Raw genomic sequence first — 20,000 nt, 5'->3', positions numbered from 1 at the left:
CACTGTAGATATACGTAATATGACATTTGTAATTGTATTGTAATTGTATTGTTTAGAAACTTCTGTATGTATAATGTTTACTGTTAATTTTGATTGTTTATTTCACTTTTGTATATTATCTACCTCACTTGCTTTGGCAATGTTAACCCATGTTTCCCATGCCAATAAAACCCCTTAGAGAGAGAGAGAGAGAGAGAGAGAGAGAGAGAGCTGGGGGATAAAAATGTTTTGTTATCAACATTAGGCAAGAGGATGATGGTGTGTAGGGATAGTAGACAGGGAGGATGATGGGGTGTAGAGACAGTAGTGAGCCGGAGAAAGATTTTTTTTTTAAAGTAATTAGTCCATATAAAGGTTTATCGGAGAGTAACCAAGGTATATGTCCTCTTCTAGAGATAACCAGCAATATCCATCAGCTATCATAATGGCCCAGTCCAAAATGGAACATTGTTCCCTATATAGAGCCCTATGGGCCCTGGTCAGAAGTAGAGCCCTATGGGTGGGCCCTGGTCAGAAGAAGAGCCCTATGGGCCCTGGTCAGAAGTAGAGCCCTATGGGCCCTGGTCAGAAGTAGAGCCCTATGGGCCCTGGTCAGAAGGAGATCCCTATGGGCCCTGGTCAGAAGTAGATCCCTATGGGCCCTGGTCAGAAGTAGAGCCCTATGGACCCTGGTCAGAAGTACAGCCCTATGGGCTCTGGTCAGAAGTAGTACACTATAGGGAACAGGGTGCCAATTTGGAGGCAAAAAACATCACAAGACACAGACGTTGAGTCTTAATTGGGAACACCATCTATGTTCTTCCTGTTATACTATGATGAATATACTGTATGTGGGTACACTGTGTCCTATGATGAATATACTGTATGTTGGTACACTGTGTCCTATGATAAATATACTGTATGTGGGTACACTGTGTCCTATGATAAATATACTGTATGTGGGTACACTGTGTCCTATGATAAATATACTGTATGTTGGTACACTGTGTCCTATGATAAATATACTGTATGTGGGTACACTGTGTCCTATGATAAATATACTGTATGTTGGTACACTGTGTCCTATGATAAATATACTGTATGTGGGTACACTGTGTCCTATGATAAATATACTGTGTCGGTACACACACACACACACAAACACACTTGAGCATACGGATAGAAACTCAACATAAAGGGGTAGCATCATTCCATCACGTTGTGACCCATAGCAACACTCTATGATAATCTAGTATCGGCATAGAACAACATTTGCGGTAGAGGGACCCGGTCGTCATGGCGACAACAGTAAAACAGCAAGGAGAAACAGAAAACTCAAAAATACTTTTGGCATTGGATGGAGAAGAGAGTGAAGGTGTAACAGAATTAACATGAGTGGATTGTGTAATGTGGGCTAGCTATTGGGAAAAATCCTTACAAACAAGACAAGATATGTCTTAAAAGCCAGATCCAAATGGAGTGTTCTGAAGAGTCTCTTCAGATGAGAAGAGACTAAAAGGCTGTGGATTCTACTCAATAGAATGTGTGTGTGGCATTGTGACATCACTACTACTCTATCTGTGCGACACATAGTCTCATTCAATTAAAACTACGCATATGCACTAGACCAAGTATAGACTATCTACATGTACCCTGACATGGACTCCACCTGTGACCGCTGCCAGGGGGACCAGCCACTTTACTGCCCAGGTTCTAGTCGTGTCCCATGGTCAAACCATACCGGTTACATATGGTCCATACTCTGTCAGATGTTTGGGGATGACTAGGGAACTCTGTCCCCTAGAGGTTCTCCTCATCTTAACTCCAGCCGTGACAAGGTTATGAACAACAAAGTGTGATGTTGTTGCATGTGTTACCGTGCTGGTCAGATGGTTCCTCTTACTGGAACAACTGTAGTGCTCCATCACACACTACATCAGGGCTGTCAACTCATTTTGACCCTGGGGTCTCAATCGCTCCTCCACGAGGGCCAGAGGGAGGGCCACGCTGAAAATCGGTAACATTTAATCACCGTAAACATTTGGAAAAAATAGTCCTCTATTCTTCGTTTAGGAATTTTCGATGCTCCCTAACTTTCTAGCTTTCATTTCGGCTATTATTAGCGAGATGGACACAGTCAAGAAACAGACGTCTTTTACACTACTTGGGAAGCCTGTCTGTTATACTTAGACTGAACCAGTGTGTCCTTTGGGAGGAAACATCATTGTTGATAGGTAACATAGACCCAGGTGTTGCTACAGGTATTGCTACACCTCCGTTGTTACATGAAATAAATGTGTTCTGATGTTTTTGTCTCATATTACCACTGATTTATTTATACTTTCCTTAAATCAGACAAACATTGTGAGGGGCATTTTGAGTTTTGAGGGGCAGGACATGGGTTGGGTGGGTTACTTTCTAAATGTAATCCATTACAGTTACTAGTTACCTGTCCAAAACTGTAATCAGTAGCGTAACTTTTGGCCATCCGTGATATCAAATGTATCATTTTAAACATGTTTTGAGGCTATACAGTATTAGTTTACATTCGAGTTAAACAAGCTTATATTTTGGCTTCTGTTGGGGTACGACAGTTAAAGAGGATGGAGGATGGCTTTTACTTCAGCAGTAATAAATTCATGAACTTCTTTGAGGCAAAGATTATGATTATCAGAAAGCAAATTACGGATTCCTCTTTAAATCTGCGTATTCCTCCAAAGCTCAGTTGTCCTGAGTCTGCACAACTCTGCCAGGACCTAGGATCAACAGAGACACTCAAGTGTTTTAGTAGTATATCTCTTGACACAATGATGAAAATAATCATGGCCTCTAAACCTTCAAGCTGCATACTGGACCCTATTCCAACTAAACTACTGAAAGAGCTGCTTCCTGTGCTTGGCCCTCCTACGGCTCTTTATCCACCGGATGTGTACCAAACTCACTAAAAGTGGCAGTAATAAAGCCTTTCTTGAAAAAGCCAAACCTTGACCCAGAAAATATAAAAAACTATCGGCCTATATCGAATCTTCCATTCCTCTCAAAAATTTTAGAAAAGGCTGTTGCGCAGCAACTCACTGCCTTCCTGAAGACAAACAATGTATACGAAATGCTTCAGTCTGGTTTTAGACCCCATCATAGCACTGAGACTGCACTTGTGAAGCTGGTAAATTACCTTTTAATGGCATCAGACCGAGGCTCTGCATCTGTCCTCGTGCTCCTAGACCTTAGTGCTGCTACCATCGATCACCACATTATTTTGGAGAGATTGGAAACCCAAATTGGTCTACACGGACACAAAGAGATCTTCTGTTGAATCTGACAATTAATCTTAATGGTTGTACAGTCGTCTCAAATAAAACTGTGAAGGACCTCGGCGTTACTCTGGACCCTGATCTCTCTTTTGATGAACATATCAAGACTGTTTCAAGGACAGCTTTTTTCCATCTACGTAACATTGCAAAAATCAGAAACTTTCTGCCCAAAAATGATGCAGAAAAATGTATCCATGCTTTTGTCACTTCTAGGTTAGACTACTGCAATGCTTTACTTTCCGGCTCCCAGGATAAAGCACTAAATAAACTTCAGTTAGTGCTGAAATACAGCTGCTAGAATCCTGACTAGAACCAAACAATTTGATCATATTACTCCAGTGCTAGCCTCCCTACACTGGCTTCCTGTCAAGGCAAGGCTGATTTCATGGTTTTACTGCTAACCTACAAAGCATTACATGGGCTTGCTCCTACCTATCTCTCTGATTTGGTCCTGCCGTACATACCTACACGTACGCTACGGTCACAAGACGCAGGCCTCCTAACTGTCCCTAGAATTTCTAAGCAAACAGCTGGAGGCAGGGCTTTCTCCTATAGAGCTCCATTTTTATGGAATGGTCTGCCTACCCATGTGAGAGACGCAAACTCGGTCTCAACCTTTAAGTCTTTACAGAAGACTCATCTCTTCAGTGGGTCATATGATTGAGTGTAGTCTGTCCCAGGAGTGTGAAGGTAAACGGAAAGGCTCTGGAGCAACGAACCGCCCTTGTTGTCTCTTTTGTTGCCCTTGTTGTCGGCCCCCCCCCTTGGGTTGTGCCGTGGCGGAGATCTTTGTCGGCCTTGTCTCAGGATGGTAAGTTGGTGGTTGAAGATATCCCTCTAGTGGTGTGGGGGCTGTGCTTTGGCAAAGTGGGTGGGGTTATATCCTTCCTGTTTGGCCCTGTCCGGGGGTGTCATCGGATGGGGCCACAGTATCTCCTGACCCCTCCTGTCTCAGCCTCCAGTATTTATGCTGCAGTAGTTTATGTGTCGGGGGGCTAGGGTCAGTTTGTTATATCTGGAGTACTTCTCCTGTCTTATCCGGTGTCCTGTGTGAATTTAAGTATGCGCTCTCTAATTCTCTCTTTCTCTCTTTCTTTTTCTCTCTCTGAGGACCTGAGCCCTAGGACCATGCCTCACATGATGACTCCTTGCTGTCCCCAGTCCACCTGGCCGTGCTGCTGCTCCAGTTTCAACTGTTCTGCCTGTGATTATTATTATTTGACCATGCTGGTCATTTATGAACATTTGAACATCTTGGCCATGTTCTGTTATAATCTCCACCCGGCACAGCCAGAAGAGGACTGGCCACCCCTCATAGCCTGGTTCCTCTCTAGGTTTTTTCCTAGGTTTTGGCCTTTCTAGGGAGTTTTTCCTGAGCCACCGTGCTTCTACACCTGCATTGCTTGCTGTTTGGGGTTTTAGGCTGGGTTTCTGTACAGCACTTTGAGATATTAGCTGATGTACGAAGGGCTATATAAATAAATTTGATTTGATTTTGATTTGATTTAAAGCTTATGAGGCATTTATGAGGTATATTCTCCAAGAATCAATAGCTACATATTAGTCATTTATAAGTCCAAAAATGGATGTAGTAACTAAGGATTCTAGCTTTAATATGTGAAAACTAATAAAAGAAGAATTAATATCTCAAATAAAAATGTCAAGGTCCTTGTTCCCAAGTGATGACGGCTGTTTTGTGTGTGTCGCATTTCACACCCACACTGTTCTGTCGCAACACTGAATAGACTTTGTAGACATAATGAAAAGATCTTGAAAATAATAATGAAAATATGTTTAAATATATCCAAAGTGCTTTCACTGGACTAGAGGTGTGTGATGGAGGAGAGAGTAGGCTCGACACAGTAGGAGCAAACAGTCCCTCTGACAGTGTGGGGACACACCGCCATCTAGTGGTCAATACTAGGACATGCACTTTGAATCCTCACTGACATTTCCGTTAGGGCTCAATTCAATTCACCTCCATACAGCTTTATGTATTATGGAACTTAATTCAACTTCGGTTCAGTCAATTCTGCAGGCTGAATATTCAATTACCAATTAACATGTTGAAAAGACATTATGGAAAATAATTGGGAAATTTCAATGAATGAATGATTGAATTTTACACCGCCAACCCTGAATGTGATTTATACAGGTAGAATCTAGAGAGGATCACCTTGGCTCTGACGTTCTCGTAGGAGGCTGGGCTCACCAGAGAGAAACAGATGAGGAACACGTCCTGAGAGAGAGAGAGAGAGAGAGAGATCAAGCTCTATGTATTAGACTCAATTAGGTTTGTGTGTGTGCGTGTGTATGTGTGTGTGTAAATGATATATAAATGTGTCTGTGTGTGTGTGTCTATATTATCTATAAATAAGTGTGTGTGTGTGTGTATATTATATATAAATAAATGTGTGTGTGTGTTTGTGTATTATATATAAATAAATGTGTGTGTGTGTGTGTGTGTGTGTATTATATATAAATAAATGTGTGTGTGTGTGTGTGTGTGTATTATATATAAATAAATGTGTGTGTGTGTGTGTGTGTGTGTATTATATATAAATAAATGTGTGTGTGCGTGTGTATATTATATATAAATAAATGAATGTGTGTGTGTGTGTGTGTATATTATATATAAATAAATGAATGTGTGTGTGTGTGTGTGTATATTATATATAAATAAATGTGTGTGTGTGTGTATATTATATATAAATAAATGTGTGCGTGTGTATATTATATATACAATGGGGCAAAAAAGTATTTAGTCAGCCACCAAATGTACAAGTTCTCCCACTTAAAAAGATGACAATTGCACAATTGGTGGCTGACTAAATACTTTTTTGCCCCACTGTAAATAAATGTGTGCGTGTGCGTGTGTATATTATATATAAATAAGTGTGTGTGTGTGTATATTATATATAAATAAATGTGTGTGTATATTATATATAAATAAATGAATGTGTGTGTGCGTGTGTATATTATATATAAATAAATGTGTGTGTATATTATATATAAATAAATGTGTGTGTATATTATATATAAATAAATGTGTGTGTGTGTGTGTGTGTGTGTGTGTGTGTATTATATATAAATAAATGTGTGTGTGTGTGTGTGTGTGTGTATTATATATAAATAAATGTGTGTGTGCGTGTGTATATTATATATAAATAAATGAATGTGTGTGTGCGTGTGTATATTATATATAAATAAATGTGTGTGTATATTATATATAAATAAATGAATGTGTGTGTGCGTGTGTATATTATATATAAATAAATGTGTGTGTGTGTGTATATTATATATAAATAAATGTGTGTGTATATTATATATAAATAAATGTGTGTGTATATTATATATAAATAAATGTGTGTGTGTGTATATTATATATAAATAAATGTGTGTGTGTGTGTGCTTGTGTCTACCGTCTGTGGGTAGGACAGTGGTCTCAGTCTGTCATAGTCCTCCTGTCCTGCTGTATCCCAGAGACCCAGGTTGACTGGCTTACTGTCCACCATCACATTGGCTGAGTAGTTATCAAAGCTGAGGGAGAGAACACACACACTTTTCTAGTGTACTGTACATATCAAGTGTGTGTGTGTGTGTGTGTGTGTGTGTGTGTGTGTGTGTGTGTGTGTGTGTGTGTGTGTGTGTGTGTGTGTGTGTGTGTGTGTGTGTACTCACTCACACAGTAGGGATATATTCTCCAGGGAAAGCGTTGGTTGTGTAGCTGATGAGAAGACATGTTTTCCCCACAGCTCTGAAACACACATCAACGTTTTCAATAGGACCCAATGGTCATTTAAACAGCTATAACCTTAACCATTAGTGGGGAAATGCAACATCCCACTGGTCAAAGCAACATCCCACTTTGTCTCACTAGTTGAATCAACGTTGTTTCCAAGTCATTTCAGGAAAAAAAAGATGACATTGAATCAACGTACAAAACTGATTGAATTTGCAAAAAGTCGTCAACTTTTAACCTAAATCCAATGACAGGATGACATTTTTGTTGATTTCATGTTGAGTTCACGTTAGTTGATAACTCAACCAAATGTAAATCCAAACTAGACGTTGAAATGACGTCTGTGCCCAGTGGGTTCCCTACACCGTTTCAACACATGAAATAGACAATGAAAACATTGAAGCATTTTCAAGGCTCTGTTCCATATCCATCAGCTCAATCAAAGAACTCCAGTCTGAACAAAGGAAGCTGGGTTTGGCCATAAACAACAAGTAAGCATAGTTCAAGGTGAATCAACCAATCACATTCCACTACCCCAACGTGTCCTGTCATGTCTCAACTTCCTCAACATCATGACTTGGGTTAGAACAACATCAGGGTGTTGAGTAATACGTGAACTATCATCTTCCTGCTTGGCCTTCTAGGATTATGACTACAGGTCTCTATCTCTCAGTCTATCTTCTTCCTCCTCGGCAGACATCTTGTTTTTCCACTGAACCGTTGTTGAAGAGGACGTAGCATGGCCTTCTAGTATGATGACTACAGGTCTCTATCTCTCAGTCTATCTTCTTCCTCCTCGGCAGACATCTTGTTTTTCCACTGAACCGTTGTTGAAGAGGACGTAGCATGGCCTTCTAGTATGATGACTACAGGTCTCTATCTCTCAGTCTATCTTCTTCCTCATTGGAAACAACCTGCATCTTCATCACATTAGATATGAGAAAATAAACAAACACAAATACTCATTTTTCAGTTTGTTTTGTACTCAATATTTCCATTTGTGTCATTTTTACAAACACTCATATCCAGCGTGCTACTCACAGAGGTCACAGAGGTCACAGAGGTTGACAAGGGCTCATAACCACGGCAACCAGAGTAGGTCACATGGTTTACAGGAAGCCAGCTTGTGTTTTAGAGAGTGATGAGTCTGTCTGGGTTTTTACCATAACCTCCTTCCTCCTTCACCAAAAACACTTGTTTAAGAGACAGAGGCTGGAGACAATGTCTGCATATTATTTGGCATATTACAAAACAGCTAATCGTGATAAACATACAACACTGTAATATATGAGCTAATGTTACAAGCAGGGGGCTTGTGTAAATGATGCTGACAAAATGTGCCAATGGGAACCCGGGCCTGTATTCACAAAGCATCTCAGACAAGGCATGCTGATCTAGGATCAGGTCCCCCATGTCTCGTTCTTTGTGATCTCAAAGCCTAAACTGATTCTAGATCAGCACTCCTACTCTGAGACACTTTGTGAATACGAGCCCTGATTAAAACTGTCAGCACTGAAAAACAGGAAATAGATCCTTTTTGGTATTTATCTCACATTCCCCAGGTTCCATGTAGAACCCTTTCCACAGAGTGTTCTATATGGAACCCATGATCTCCCTCCCCTCCTTCTCTCTTACCACCCATCCCTTTACAATCACCTGTTTAGGTATATCATCTATTGAATAATAACCTGTGAAGTGAACTCACCGATTAGTGTACACTGAAAACAGGTTGTTTACACTCTCCATGTCCCAAATGGCACCCTATTCCCTACTTAGTGCACTACTTTTGACCAGCACCCCATTGGGAATAGGGTGTAATTTGGTACACAGACAATATCTGTTTGGACACTGATGTCCCCTCATCTTTGTATAGCTGATGGACTTCATGACACAATGAATATGACAACAACAACACTCCCCTCTCTGTAAGGCCATGTTCCCCTCTCCTAACAATATGACCTCTACCTCATCATCTCTCATTGTCCTAGTAAACCAGGTCTGATAGGACACACCCCTCTCCTAACAATATGACCTCTACCTCATCATCTCTCATTGTCCTAGTAAACCAGGTCTGATAGGACACACCCCTCTCCTAACAATATGACCTCTACCTCATCATCTCTCAGTGTCCTAGTAAACCAGGTCTGATAGGACACAGTCCTCTCCTAACAATATGACCTCTACCTCATCATCTCTCATTGTCCTAGTAAACCAGGTCTGATAGGACACACCCCTCTCCTAACAATATGACCTCTACCTCATCATCTCTCAGTGTCCTAGTAAACCAGGTCTGATAGGACACAGTCCTCTCCTAACAATATGACCTCTACCTCATCATCTCTCATTGTCCTAGTAAACCAGGTCTGATAGGACACACCCCTCTCCTAACAATATGACCTCTACCTCATCATCTCTCATTGTCCTAGTAAACCAGGTCTGATAGGACACACCCCTCTCCTAACAATATGACCTCTACCTCATCATCTCTCAGTGTCCTAGTAAACCAGGTCTGATAGGACACAGTCCTCTCCTAACAATATGACCTCTACCTCATCATCTCTCATTGTCCTAGTAAACCAGGTCTGATAGGACACACCCCTCTCCTAACAATATGACCTCTACCTCATCATCTCTCAGTGTCCTAGTAAACCAGGTCTGATAGGACACACCCCTCTCCTAACAATATGACCTATACCTCATCATCTCTCAGTGTCCTAGTAAACCAGGTCTGATAGGACACACCCCTCTACTAACAATATGACCTCTACCTCATCATCTCTCAGTGTCCTAGTAAACCAGGTCTGATAGGACACAGTCCTCTCCTAACAATATGACCTCTACCTCATCATCTCTCAGTGTCCTAGTAAACCAGGTCTGATAGGACACACCCCTCTCCTAACAATATGACCTCTACCTCATCATCTCTCAGTGTCCTAGTAAACCAGGTCTGATAGGACACAGTCCTCTCCTAACAATATGACCTCTACCTCATCATCTCTCAGTGTCCTAGTAAACCAGGTCTGATAGGACATACCCCTCTCCTAACAATATGACCTCTACCTCATCATCTCTCATTGTCCTAGTAAACCAGGTCTGATAGGACACAGTCCTCTCCTAACAATATGACCTCTACCTCATCATCTCTCAGTGTCCTAGTAAACCAGGTCTGATAGGACACACCCCTCTCCTAACAATATGACCTCTACCTCATCATCTCTCAGTGTCCTAGTAAACCAGGTCTGATAGGACACACCCCTCTCCTAACAATATGACCTCTACCTCATCATCTCTCAGTGTCCTAGTAAACCAGGTCTGATAGGACACACCCCTCTCCTAACAATATGACCTCTACCTCATCATCTCTCAGTGTCCTAGTAAACCAGGTCTGATAGGACACAGTCCTCTCCTAACAATATGACCTCTACCTCATCATCTTTCAGTGTCCTAGTAAACCAGGTCTGATAGGACATCTTGGGGTCCAGTGTTTTAACATACCTCACAGTTCCATGAATTCACAGACAATGTCAAGAATGAGAACAGAAATGGGGGCCTCCATACAAACTGTAGATGAAAATCCACTTTTGTCTCTGACCCACCAAACAAACTGTGTGTGACATGACACACCTTTGAGTTGCAAAACACAACCTTGAACATGTCAGACAAGTGAACTGAAATCAAGCTGTATACACTATAGATAGGATGACTGGTCCATGTGTTATGACCATCAATAACAGAGATAGATTTACCAACCACTCTATTCTATTCTATTCTATTATGAGCCAATCAAATCAATCCTTCATGATGTGTGTATTTACCTTGTTTCAGCTGCTCTGAACAACACATGTTGTGCTTCCCAAATGGCATCCTATTCCTTATATAGTGCCTTCCTGTTGAACAAGGCCCAGGGGCTCTGGTGAAAAGTAGTGCACTACATAGGGAATTAGGTGCCATTTGGGACACTGTCCCAGTGATCCTCTTACATGGCAGCATTTTAAATGCATGTCCTGGCGTGTACTATACAGCTGCTATGACTGTGTTGGTTTCTCCTATCCACAACCACGACTGTCCCATGTTACATAATGCTCTATTCTGCCATACGAGTCCATTGAAGTTGGCTTTGGGGTTCAGATTCAATAGAGCTGGATGAAAGATAGTAGTTGTCTGTTAGTCAACTAATGATGAACTAGGTAATGAGTCGTAGGGAACTGCACTAACTGTGGAAGCTATTTTAACTCTATATCTTTGGACACACCTGATTAGTGGTATCAACAAACCTCTGGGTCTCTCAACAGACTCATGCTCATAATCTGTTACATGATTTGTGAATGGAAATATCTGTACACGTATTTCTGTAGATGTAAAAAGAGAACAGAAAGCGAAGCACTTGAAGTCACCCAGGACAGAGAAAGTGAAGACATCAACAAGCATCCACTCTTGGCTTCACATACTGAGAGGCCAATACAACTCCTATAGGGTTCGATCGCTCATTGAACCAACGACTAAATCACAGCACTAAGATATCATGTGATAAAACAAAATGAAAAACACTTACCCATCTCCCACAACAACACATTTGATAGCCTGCATCCTGCTTAGCTTCAGTCAGCTCCCGCTTCTCTCTGTGCAACAGTCTGTCAGAGTTTCAGACAGAGAGAAAATAACTGCAACTCAATGCCTCATGCAACAGCAGGAAGTTGCTACAGCACTCACCTCTCTCTCTCTCTCTCTCTCTCTCTCTCTCTCTCTCTCTCTCTCTCCCTCTCAATTACTGAGTAATCTCTCTCTCTCTTGATTACTGAGTGATCTCTCTCTCTCTCTTCCCCCTCTATCTCTCTCTTTTTCTCTCTATATTACTTGAGTAATCTCTCTCTCTCTTCCTCTCTCTCTCCCTCTCAATTACTGAGTAATCTCTCAATTATATTAAATTAGCTTTATTGGCATGAAGTAACAATGTACATATTGCAGAAGCTTCTTTTGGATATTTACAATTTAAAAATAAATAAAAGTGAGAATCAAAAGTGTCAACGGGACAACAGTAACAACAATAACCAAGGGTCAAAATAACCATATATTAAACAATAACAATAAGCATACAGTAGAGGACATGTGCAGGTTGATTGGTCTGTCAGACACTGTCCCTCATCTTATGGCAGGTAGCAATGTAGTGCGCTGCCAACCCACAGCTCTCTGCGTTTTTCTAAGGTTTTGATCAGTAACCATGGTCAAATATTTAGCTACGGTGTACTGTGGATTTAGGGCCAGATAGCACTGTATTTTGCTTTGTGTTTCCCAATAAGCAATATAGTTTTGTTTTGATTGTGTTGTAATTTGGTTTATCCTGATTGATTAGATGTTCTGGTCCTGAGGCTTCAGTGTGTTAGTAGAACAGGTTTGTGAACTCAGGACCAGCTGGATGAGGGAACTCTTTTCTTTCTTTTCTCAGCTCTCGGCATTGCAGGGCTTGGTCTCTCTCTCTTCCTCTCTCTCCCTTCTCCCCCTCTCTCTCTCTCTCTCTCTCGATTACTGAGTGATGTCCCTCTATCGATCACTGAGTGATCTCTCGCTTTCTCTTCCTCTCCCTATCTCTGTCTCTCTCTGTCTCTCTTTCTCTCTCTCTTTCACTGTTGTAGAATGCACAAACACACATACACAGAACCCCCCCCACACACACACACAGCAAAGATAGCCTGCCTCACACATTGAAATGCAAGATATGTTTGAAATATACATCATACATTTATATACAAATACATTATAATCATCATCATCTTCATCGTCACTGACTCTTTCAATGAAAATAAGTTGCTCATCTATAAATAACTTTTGGGCCTTGTTGACTGAACTGTAATGGTAATTTAAAAACACTAGAGGGCGTTTTGGTGCAATTTATCAAGGAGGAACCGTTTTCTTTCCCTCAGTCTGTTTTTGGTTAATTCTGTTCAACGTGTCAATAACTACTTCGTGAAAGTCTATTTATACATTACACAAAATACAATAGCCTACTCGTCATTTTGATTATAACATTTGTTTCGTTTTCAAGTAAACACTTTACTGTAAACTGTAACATAAATCTACATTAAGGCAGTTGCTACATCATTGCGGATGTAGCAACTTCTGTTCTGACGACGTTGATTTTCACAAGTAGCCTCGAGCCTATAATGTGACCGGAGAGAGAGGGTGTGTTGCAACAAGATCATCTTGACTGTCACTTTACATTATTGAGCTGTGGAGTTTGCATGGATGACACCGGTTTGTTACTTTGTCATGTTTAAATACCTGTAGGTTATAGGGTCCGTAGGCTACCGAGTTTGACCGTTTCTCCTGTGTGCCAATGACCGATTGCCAAATGGGTAAGTTCACTTTTTTAATTTGTTATTGCATTTCAATTCAGGGTCTAAAATGTTATTCTCACCTGTGAATGGAAGCGTTGCTACCAAAGGAATCATAGTGGTAGGCATTATTATCTTGAATTACCCTACCTGTTTTTAACATCATTGTAACAGATTTTCTACAAATTAATATACGTTTTCATGGTCTTGCAAGAGGAACTATGTCCTTTCCTTCCTTTCCACTGACATCCCTCCTGTTTCGAAACACTCTGAAGAATGATCATGACAGAAAGGGGAATGGTAACACCTTGATGAATGAACGACTACTTCATGCTCAGTTGTCATGACACCTAAAAGGATGGAGGACTTATTGTAGCCCGAGTGACAGTCTGTTTGTGGTATCATACCAAGTCCTTGTCACTCATTGCCATGCTATAGCCATGAGTTGACAACAGCACAGACATGTCTGGGACCTGGCTTGTTTTATTATGTGTTAAACAAATATAGCATCTCCAAACTACTTTTCCTTGCGATACAAAAAAAGGTTATTATGTAGCTAAATTGCATTTCTTGTTAAAATGCATTGTAAATTATTACATAAATATGTCATCCCAAAACTTAATTTCATGGAGTTACACATATTATTTTGAAGCTAAATAGTATTTTGGTCATGTCAGTGTGTGAGTTTCGGGTCATATTACAGGCTGTATGAAGGCTGTAGAACAGAGAACTAGTGGTTTGCTGTTTAACAGCAGTATAATAGCCCATATCTAACACTAACGAACCAAAACTGCTGCTTGTTGATATTTTTCTTTAACCTCTTAAGTTAGAGCCAACACCCTCCTCTGGTTCGCATGGATGCATAACTACACACACACACACACACGCACACGCACGCACACACACACACACACACACACACACACACCCCCCCCCCCCCCCCAACCATGGCTCATGGTTGCCATGCTTGGATGAAGATAAACAACGTGAGTTTGGTTAGAAGCTCTTTGCAGTTCTTTTATATTCCTCCTAATGCATTACTTTTCACAGCTTCACCATCACATAGAAAACACCCCAACATGGTGTGTCTGGATATCTAGCCTGCTATAACTGAACTGGGTAATATCACATTCACTATTGCATTAACACAGTAGCTCATGCATTTGCATACCACACACAAAGTTAGGAGCCGAGAGCTCATCAGGTGGGAGTATAGACAGACAGTTGTGGGATGAAGGGTTGTGAAAGAGAGAGTGGAAACACAATGTGATGGGATACCTGTGTGCTGTATCTGAATGGCTTGTGGTGATGACTGGTATCGTTCCTATGAACGGGCTATTTCTGGCCTTGTTCCTGTTCATTTGATGCTAAATCTCTCCTGTGGTCGGTTCAGTGGTTTGCCTGTAACGTGCTTTTCATTTGGTTAAGATCATCTTGCAGATGTACGGAACAGGGGTTTGTTTTTTACTGTCGGCCGTCTGATGAGATGTTGTGGACTTCTGGTGCTTCTGAACGGACGCTTCTTCCTCTTCCTCCTCCATTGTCCTCCTCTTCTTTGTCATCATCATCCTCCTCATGTTCTTCTTCTTCTCCTCTTTCTCCTCTTCCTTTTCAATCCACTCTCCTCCCTCTTCCTCCATCTCTTCTCTACTTCTCTTCCTCCATCTCTTCTCTCCTTCTCTTCCTCCATCTCTTCTCTACTTCTCTTCCTCCATCTCTTCTCTACTTCTCTTCCTCCATCTCTTCTCTCCTTCTCTTCCTCCATCTCTTCTCTACTTCTCTTCCTCCATCTCTTCTCTACTTCTCTTCCTCCATCTCTTCTCTCCTTCTCTTCCTCCATCTCTTCTCTACTTCTCTTCCTCCATCTCTTCTCTCCTTCTCTTCCTCCATCTCTTCTCTCCTTCTCTTCCTCCATCTCTTCTCTCCTTCTCTTCCTCCATCTCTTCTCTCCTTCTCTTCCTCCATCTCTTCTCTACTTCTCTTCCTCCATCTCTTCTCTCCTTCTCTTCCTCCATCTCTTCTCTCCTTCTCTTCCTCCATCTCTTCTATACTTCTCTTCCTCCATCTCTTCTCTCCTTCTCTTCCTCCATCTCTTCTCTCCTTCTCTTCCTCCATCTCTTCTCTCCTTCTCTTCCTCCATCTCTTCCTCCATCTCTTCCTCCATCTCTTCTCTCCTTCTCTTCCTCCATTTCTTCTCTACTTCTCTTCCTCCATCTCTTCTCTACTTCTCTTCCTCCATTTCTTCTCTACTTCTCTTCCTCCATCTCTTCTCTACTTCTCTTCCTCCATCTCTTCTCTCCTTCTCTTCTTCCATCTCTTCTCTCCTTCTCTTCCTCCATCTCTTCTCTCCTTCTCTTCCTCCATCTCTTCTCTACTTCTCTTCCTCCATCTCTTCTCTCCTTCCATCTCCTTCTCTTCTCCTCTCTCTTCTTTTACTCATCTCCTTCTCTCCTCTTCCTCGATCTCCTTCTCTTCTCCTCTCTCCTCTTTACCATCTCCTTCTCTTCTCCCGTCTTCAGATAATAACCCTCCTGTTGTCATGTCTCCACTACAGTGTCTTCAGATAATAACCCTCCTGTTGTCGTGTCTCCACTACAGTGTCTTCAGATAATAACCCTCCCGTTGTCATGTCTCCACTACAGTGTCTTCAGATAATAACCCTCCTGTTGTCATGTCTCCACTACAGTGTCTTCAGATAATAACCCTCCTGTTGTCATGTCTCCACTACAGTGTCTTCAGATAATAACCTTCCTGTTGTCATGTCTCCACTACAGTGTCTTCAGATAATAACCCTCCTGTTGTCGTGTCTCCACTACAGTGTCTTCAGATTTCACTGCAGATGAGAGGTTGGAGATTGAGAGCATGAAGATGCATAAGAGAGACCTGCTAGAGGACATCCAGGTAAACACACGTACACACACACACGCACACACACACACACACACACACACACACACACACACACACACACACACACACACACACACACACACACACACACACACACACACACACACACACACACACACACACACACAGGTCTATGGTCTATGAATCACCCTTGTCTGAACATCCTTTTCCAGAAGCTAAAGATGGAGATTGACAAAGTCATGGCTGAAGTTCAAGACTTTGAGTCTACAGAGGAGAAGTGAGTGGCCTTTAATCTTTTATCCTTCCTTAACCATTATCAATGTTCTTCTTTTTAACCATTAGGCTTGTGCATTCCCTATTCACCCCCTATTCATTCCCTATTCACCCCCTATTCACCCCCTATTCATAGCCTGCTCACCCTCTATTCACCCCCTATTCATAGCCTGCTCACTCCCTATTCATTCCCTATTCACCCCCTATTCATAGCCTGCTCACCCCCTATTCATTCCATTTTCACCCCCTATTCATCCCCTAATCAGTCCCTGTTCATTCCATATTCACCCCCTTTTCATCCCCTAATCAGTCCCTGTTCATTCCATATTCACCCCCTATTCATCCCCTAATCAGTCCCTGTTCATTCCATATTCACCCCCTATTCATCCCTAATCAGTCCCTGTTCATTCCATATTCACCCCCTAATCAGTCCCTGTTCATTCCTTATTCACCCCTATTCATCCCTAATCAGTCCCTGTTCATTCCATATTCACCCCTATTCATCCCCTAATCAGTCCCTGTTCATTCCATATTCACCCCCTATTCATCCCCTAATCAGTCCCTGTTCATTCCATATTCACCCCCTATTCATCCCCTAATCAGTCCCTGTTCATTCCATATTCACCCCCTATTCATCCCCTAATCAGTCCCTGTTCATTCCTTATCCATCCTTTACATGTGTTGTCCTTTATGAACTATGTGGTCATCTTTTATGAATGTATTATTCTTTGCTGATGAATCACTTCTTCACTAGTTGAACATGTCTTATAATTTCCTGTCCTGTAGCTAACAACCCAGACAATGAATTACACCGACCTACTTCACTGCATCGTGTTTGTTTACAAGGTCATTGGTTAAGAAGTTATTCTGTTATTGTTTTCTCTCTATGCAGCAAAGTCCTTGAGAAAGGAAAGCAGTTCTCAAGCGGGAAGAAGAAATTCAACATGGACCCTAAAAAGGTGAGTGAACAAATGGTCTGTCATCGTGAGAGAGAGAGGGGAGGAGAGTAGCGAGAGCAAACCGTCATCCTGTCCCCTCTGTGTGGGGGGAGGAAATGTTGGGGGGGGTTAGGAGCATGTGAGACCACCTACAAGTAAGTACACACCTACACAGACACAATGAAGCCATGATGACATCATACTTGAACTATGAACCACAGCTCTGTATAGGTAGGTTGTGGCTGGAACAAATTATGACATTTTTCCTCAATTCTTACAAGGTTTAGTCTGAGAGAGTGGTACAGTCCACTCATATCACCTTTGAATGTTTGGACACAGGTAAGTGGTTTGTGCGTGTGTGTGTGTGTGTGTGTGTGTGTGCGTGCGCGTGTGTGTGTGTGTGTGTTTGTGCCTGAGCCACCTTCTCAGGTCAAACAGAGGCTCCACTATGGGCTTCCTTTCTGACTGGAAGATGCATCTGTCATAACAGCAGCAATGCCTTGTGTGTCTCATCAAGACAACGCACTGTGGTTAAAGTTCAACCACAGCATCATAGTTCATAGCTATGACAACCATCTCACAACATGCATCTGTTGTCACCTTCTATTCTCCTGGACTAGATACAGAGTTAGGTAAAGAATACCAGCTATCTGAGTCAGGGAAAGACATTGGTGGAATGTAAGGTGATGTCTAAAGTTAAATCGTGTGTTACTGCTGGTCTGGTGCAAACCCTGTACCAAACCACTAGCTCCCTCAAGACTAGGGTTGGTGACCACTGCTCTAGTGGCTAAAGCTATTTACATCCAGTAGCTCTCCAAGACTAGGGTTGGTGACCACTGCTCTAGTGGCTAAAGCTATTTACATCCAGTAGCTCTCCAAGACTAGGGTTGGTGACCACTGCTATAGTGGCTAAAGCTATTTACATCCAGTAGCTCTCCAAGACTAGGGTTGGTGACCACTGCTATAGTGGCTAAAGCTATTTACATCCAGTAGCTCTCCAAGACTAGGGTTGGTGACCACTGCTCTAGTGGCTAAAGCTATTTACAACCAGTAGATCACCAGGACTAGGTTGGTGACCCCTGCTCTAGTGGCTAAAGCTATTTACATCCAGTAGCTCTCCAAGACTAGGGTTGGTGACCACTGCTCTAGTGGCTAAAGCTATTTACATCCAGTAGATCACCAGGACTAGGGTTGGTGACCACTGCTCTAGTGGCTAAAGCTATTTACATCCAGTAGCTCTCCAAGACTAGGGTTGGTGACCACTGCTCTAGTGGCTAAAGCTATTTACAAACCAGTAGATCACCAGGACTAGGGTTGGTGACCACTGCTCTAGTGGCTAAAGCTATTTACATCCAGTAGCTCTCCAAGACTAGGGTTGGTGACCACTGCTCTAGTGGCTAAAGCTATTTACAACCAGTAGATCACCAGGACTAGGGTTGGTGACCACTGCTCTAGTGGCTAAAGCTATTTACATCCAGTAGCTCTCCAAGACTAGGGTTGGTGACCACTGCTCTAGTGTCTAAAGCTATTTACATCCAGTAGCTCTCCAAGACTAGGGTTGGTGACCACTGCTCTAGTGGCTAAAGCTATTTACATCCAGTAGCTCTCCAAGACTAGGGTTGGTGACCACTGCTCTAGTGGCTAAAGCTATTTACATCCAGTAGCTCTCCAAGACTAGGGTTGGTGACCACTGCTCTAGTGTCTAAAGCTATTTACATCCAGTAGCTCTCCAAGACTAGGGTTGGTGACCACTGCTCTAGTGTCTAAAGCTACTTACATCCAGTAGCTCTCCAAGACTAGGGTTGGTGACCACTGCTCTAGTGGCTAAAGCTATTTACATCCAGTAGATCACCAAGACTAGGGTTGGTGACCACTGCTCTAGTGGCTAATGCTATTTACATCCAGTAGATCACCAAGACTAGGGTTGGTGACCACTGCTCTAGTGGCTAAAGCTATTTACATCCAGTAGCTCTCCAAGACTAGGGTTGGTGACCACTGCTCTAGTGGCTAATGCTATTTACATCCAGTAGCTCTCCAAGACTAGGGTTGGTGACCACTGCTCTAGTGTCTAAAGCTATTTACATCCAGTAGCTCTCCAAGACTAGGGTTGGTGACCACTGCTCTAGTGTCTAAAGCTATTTACATCCAGTAGCTCTCCAAGACTAGGGTTGGTGACCACTGCTCTAGTGGCTAAAGCTATTTACATCCAGTAGATCACCAGGACTAGGGTTGGTGACCACTGCTCTAGTGGCTAAAGCTATTTACATCCAGTAGATCACCAGGACTAGGGTTGGTGACCACTGCTCTAGTGGCTAATGCTATTCACATCCAGTAGATCACCAAGACTAGGGTTGGTGACCACTGCTCTAGTGGCTAATGCTATTTACATCCAGTAGCTCTCCAAGACTAGGGTTGGTGACCACTGCTCTAGTGTCTAAAGCTATTTACATCCAGTAGCTCTCCAAGACTAGGGTTGGTGACCACTGCTCTAGTGTCTAAAGCTATTTACATCCAGTAGCTCTCCAAGACTAGGGTTGGTGACCACTGCTCTAGTGGC

General features: G+C 42.2%; 1 protein-coding gene and 1 pseudogene across 1 annotated transcript in view; one reads left to right on the top strand and one right to left on the bottom strand.

The window, feature by feature from the left end:
• Nucleotides 1-11,705, bottom strand: part of LOC135560094 (ras-related C3 botulinum toxin substrate 2-like) — an 18,412-nt gene extending 6,707 nt beyond the window's left edge. Inside the window, exons 1-4 of the mRNA XM_065001186.1 lie at nucleotides 11,585-11,705; nucleotides 6,976-7,047; nucleotides 6,713-6,830; nucleotides 5,467-5,529 (exon numbers count right to left, since the gene is read on the bottom strand). Of these exons, the coding sequence (XP_064857258.1) occupies nucleotides 5,467-5,529; nucleotides 6,713-6,830; nucleotides 6,976-7,047; nucleotides 11,585-11,619 (288 nt within the window). The 5' untranslated portion in view covers nucleotides 11,620-11,705. The remainder of the gene's footprint in view (nucleotides 1-5,466; nucleotides 5,530-6,712; nucleotides 6,831-6,975; nucleotides 7,048-11,584) is intronic.
• Nucleotides 11,706-13,038: 1,333 nt separating this feature from the next.
• LOC135560095 (cytohesin-4-like) overlaps nucleotides 13,039-20,000 on the top strand; it is a 16,923-nt pseudogene continuing 9,961 nt past the window's right edge.

This window comes from Oncorhynchus nerka, linkage group LG15, assembly GCF_034236695.1.
Source record: "Oncorhynchus nerka isolate Pitt River linkage group LG15, Oner_Uvic_2.0, whole genome shotgun sequence".
Taxonomy (NCBI): domain Eukaryota; kingdom Metazoa; phylum Chordata; class Actinopteri; order Salmoniformes; family Salmonidae; genus Oncorhynchus; species Oncorhynchus nerka.
Note: the sequence above shows the minus strand (reverse complement) of the source record. Positions and strands in the feature narration are given on the sequence as shown.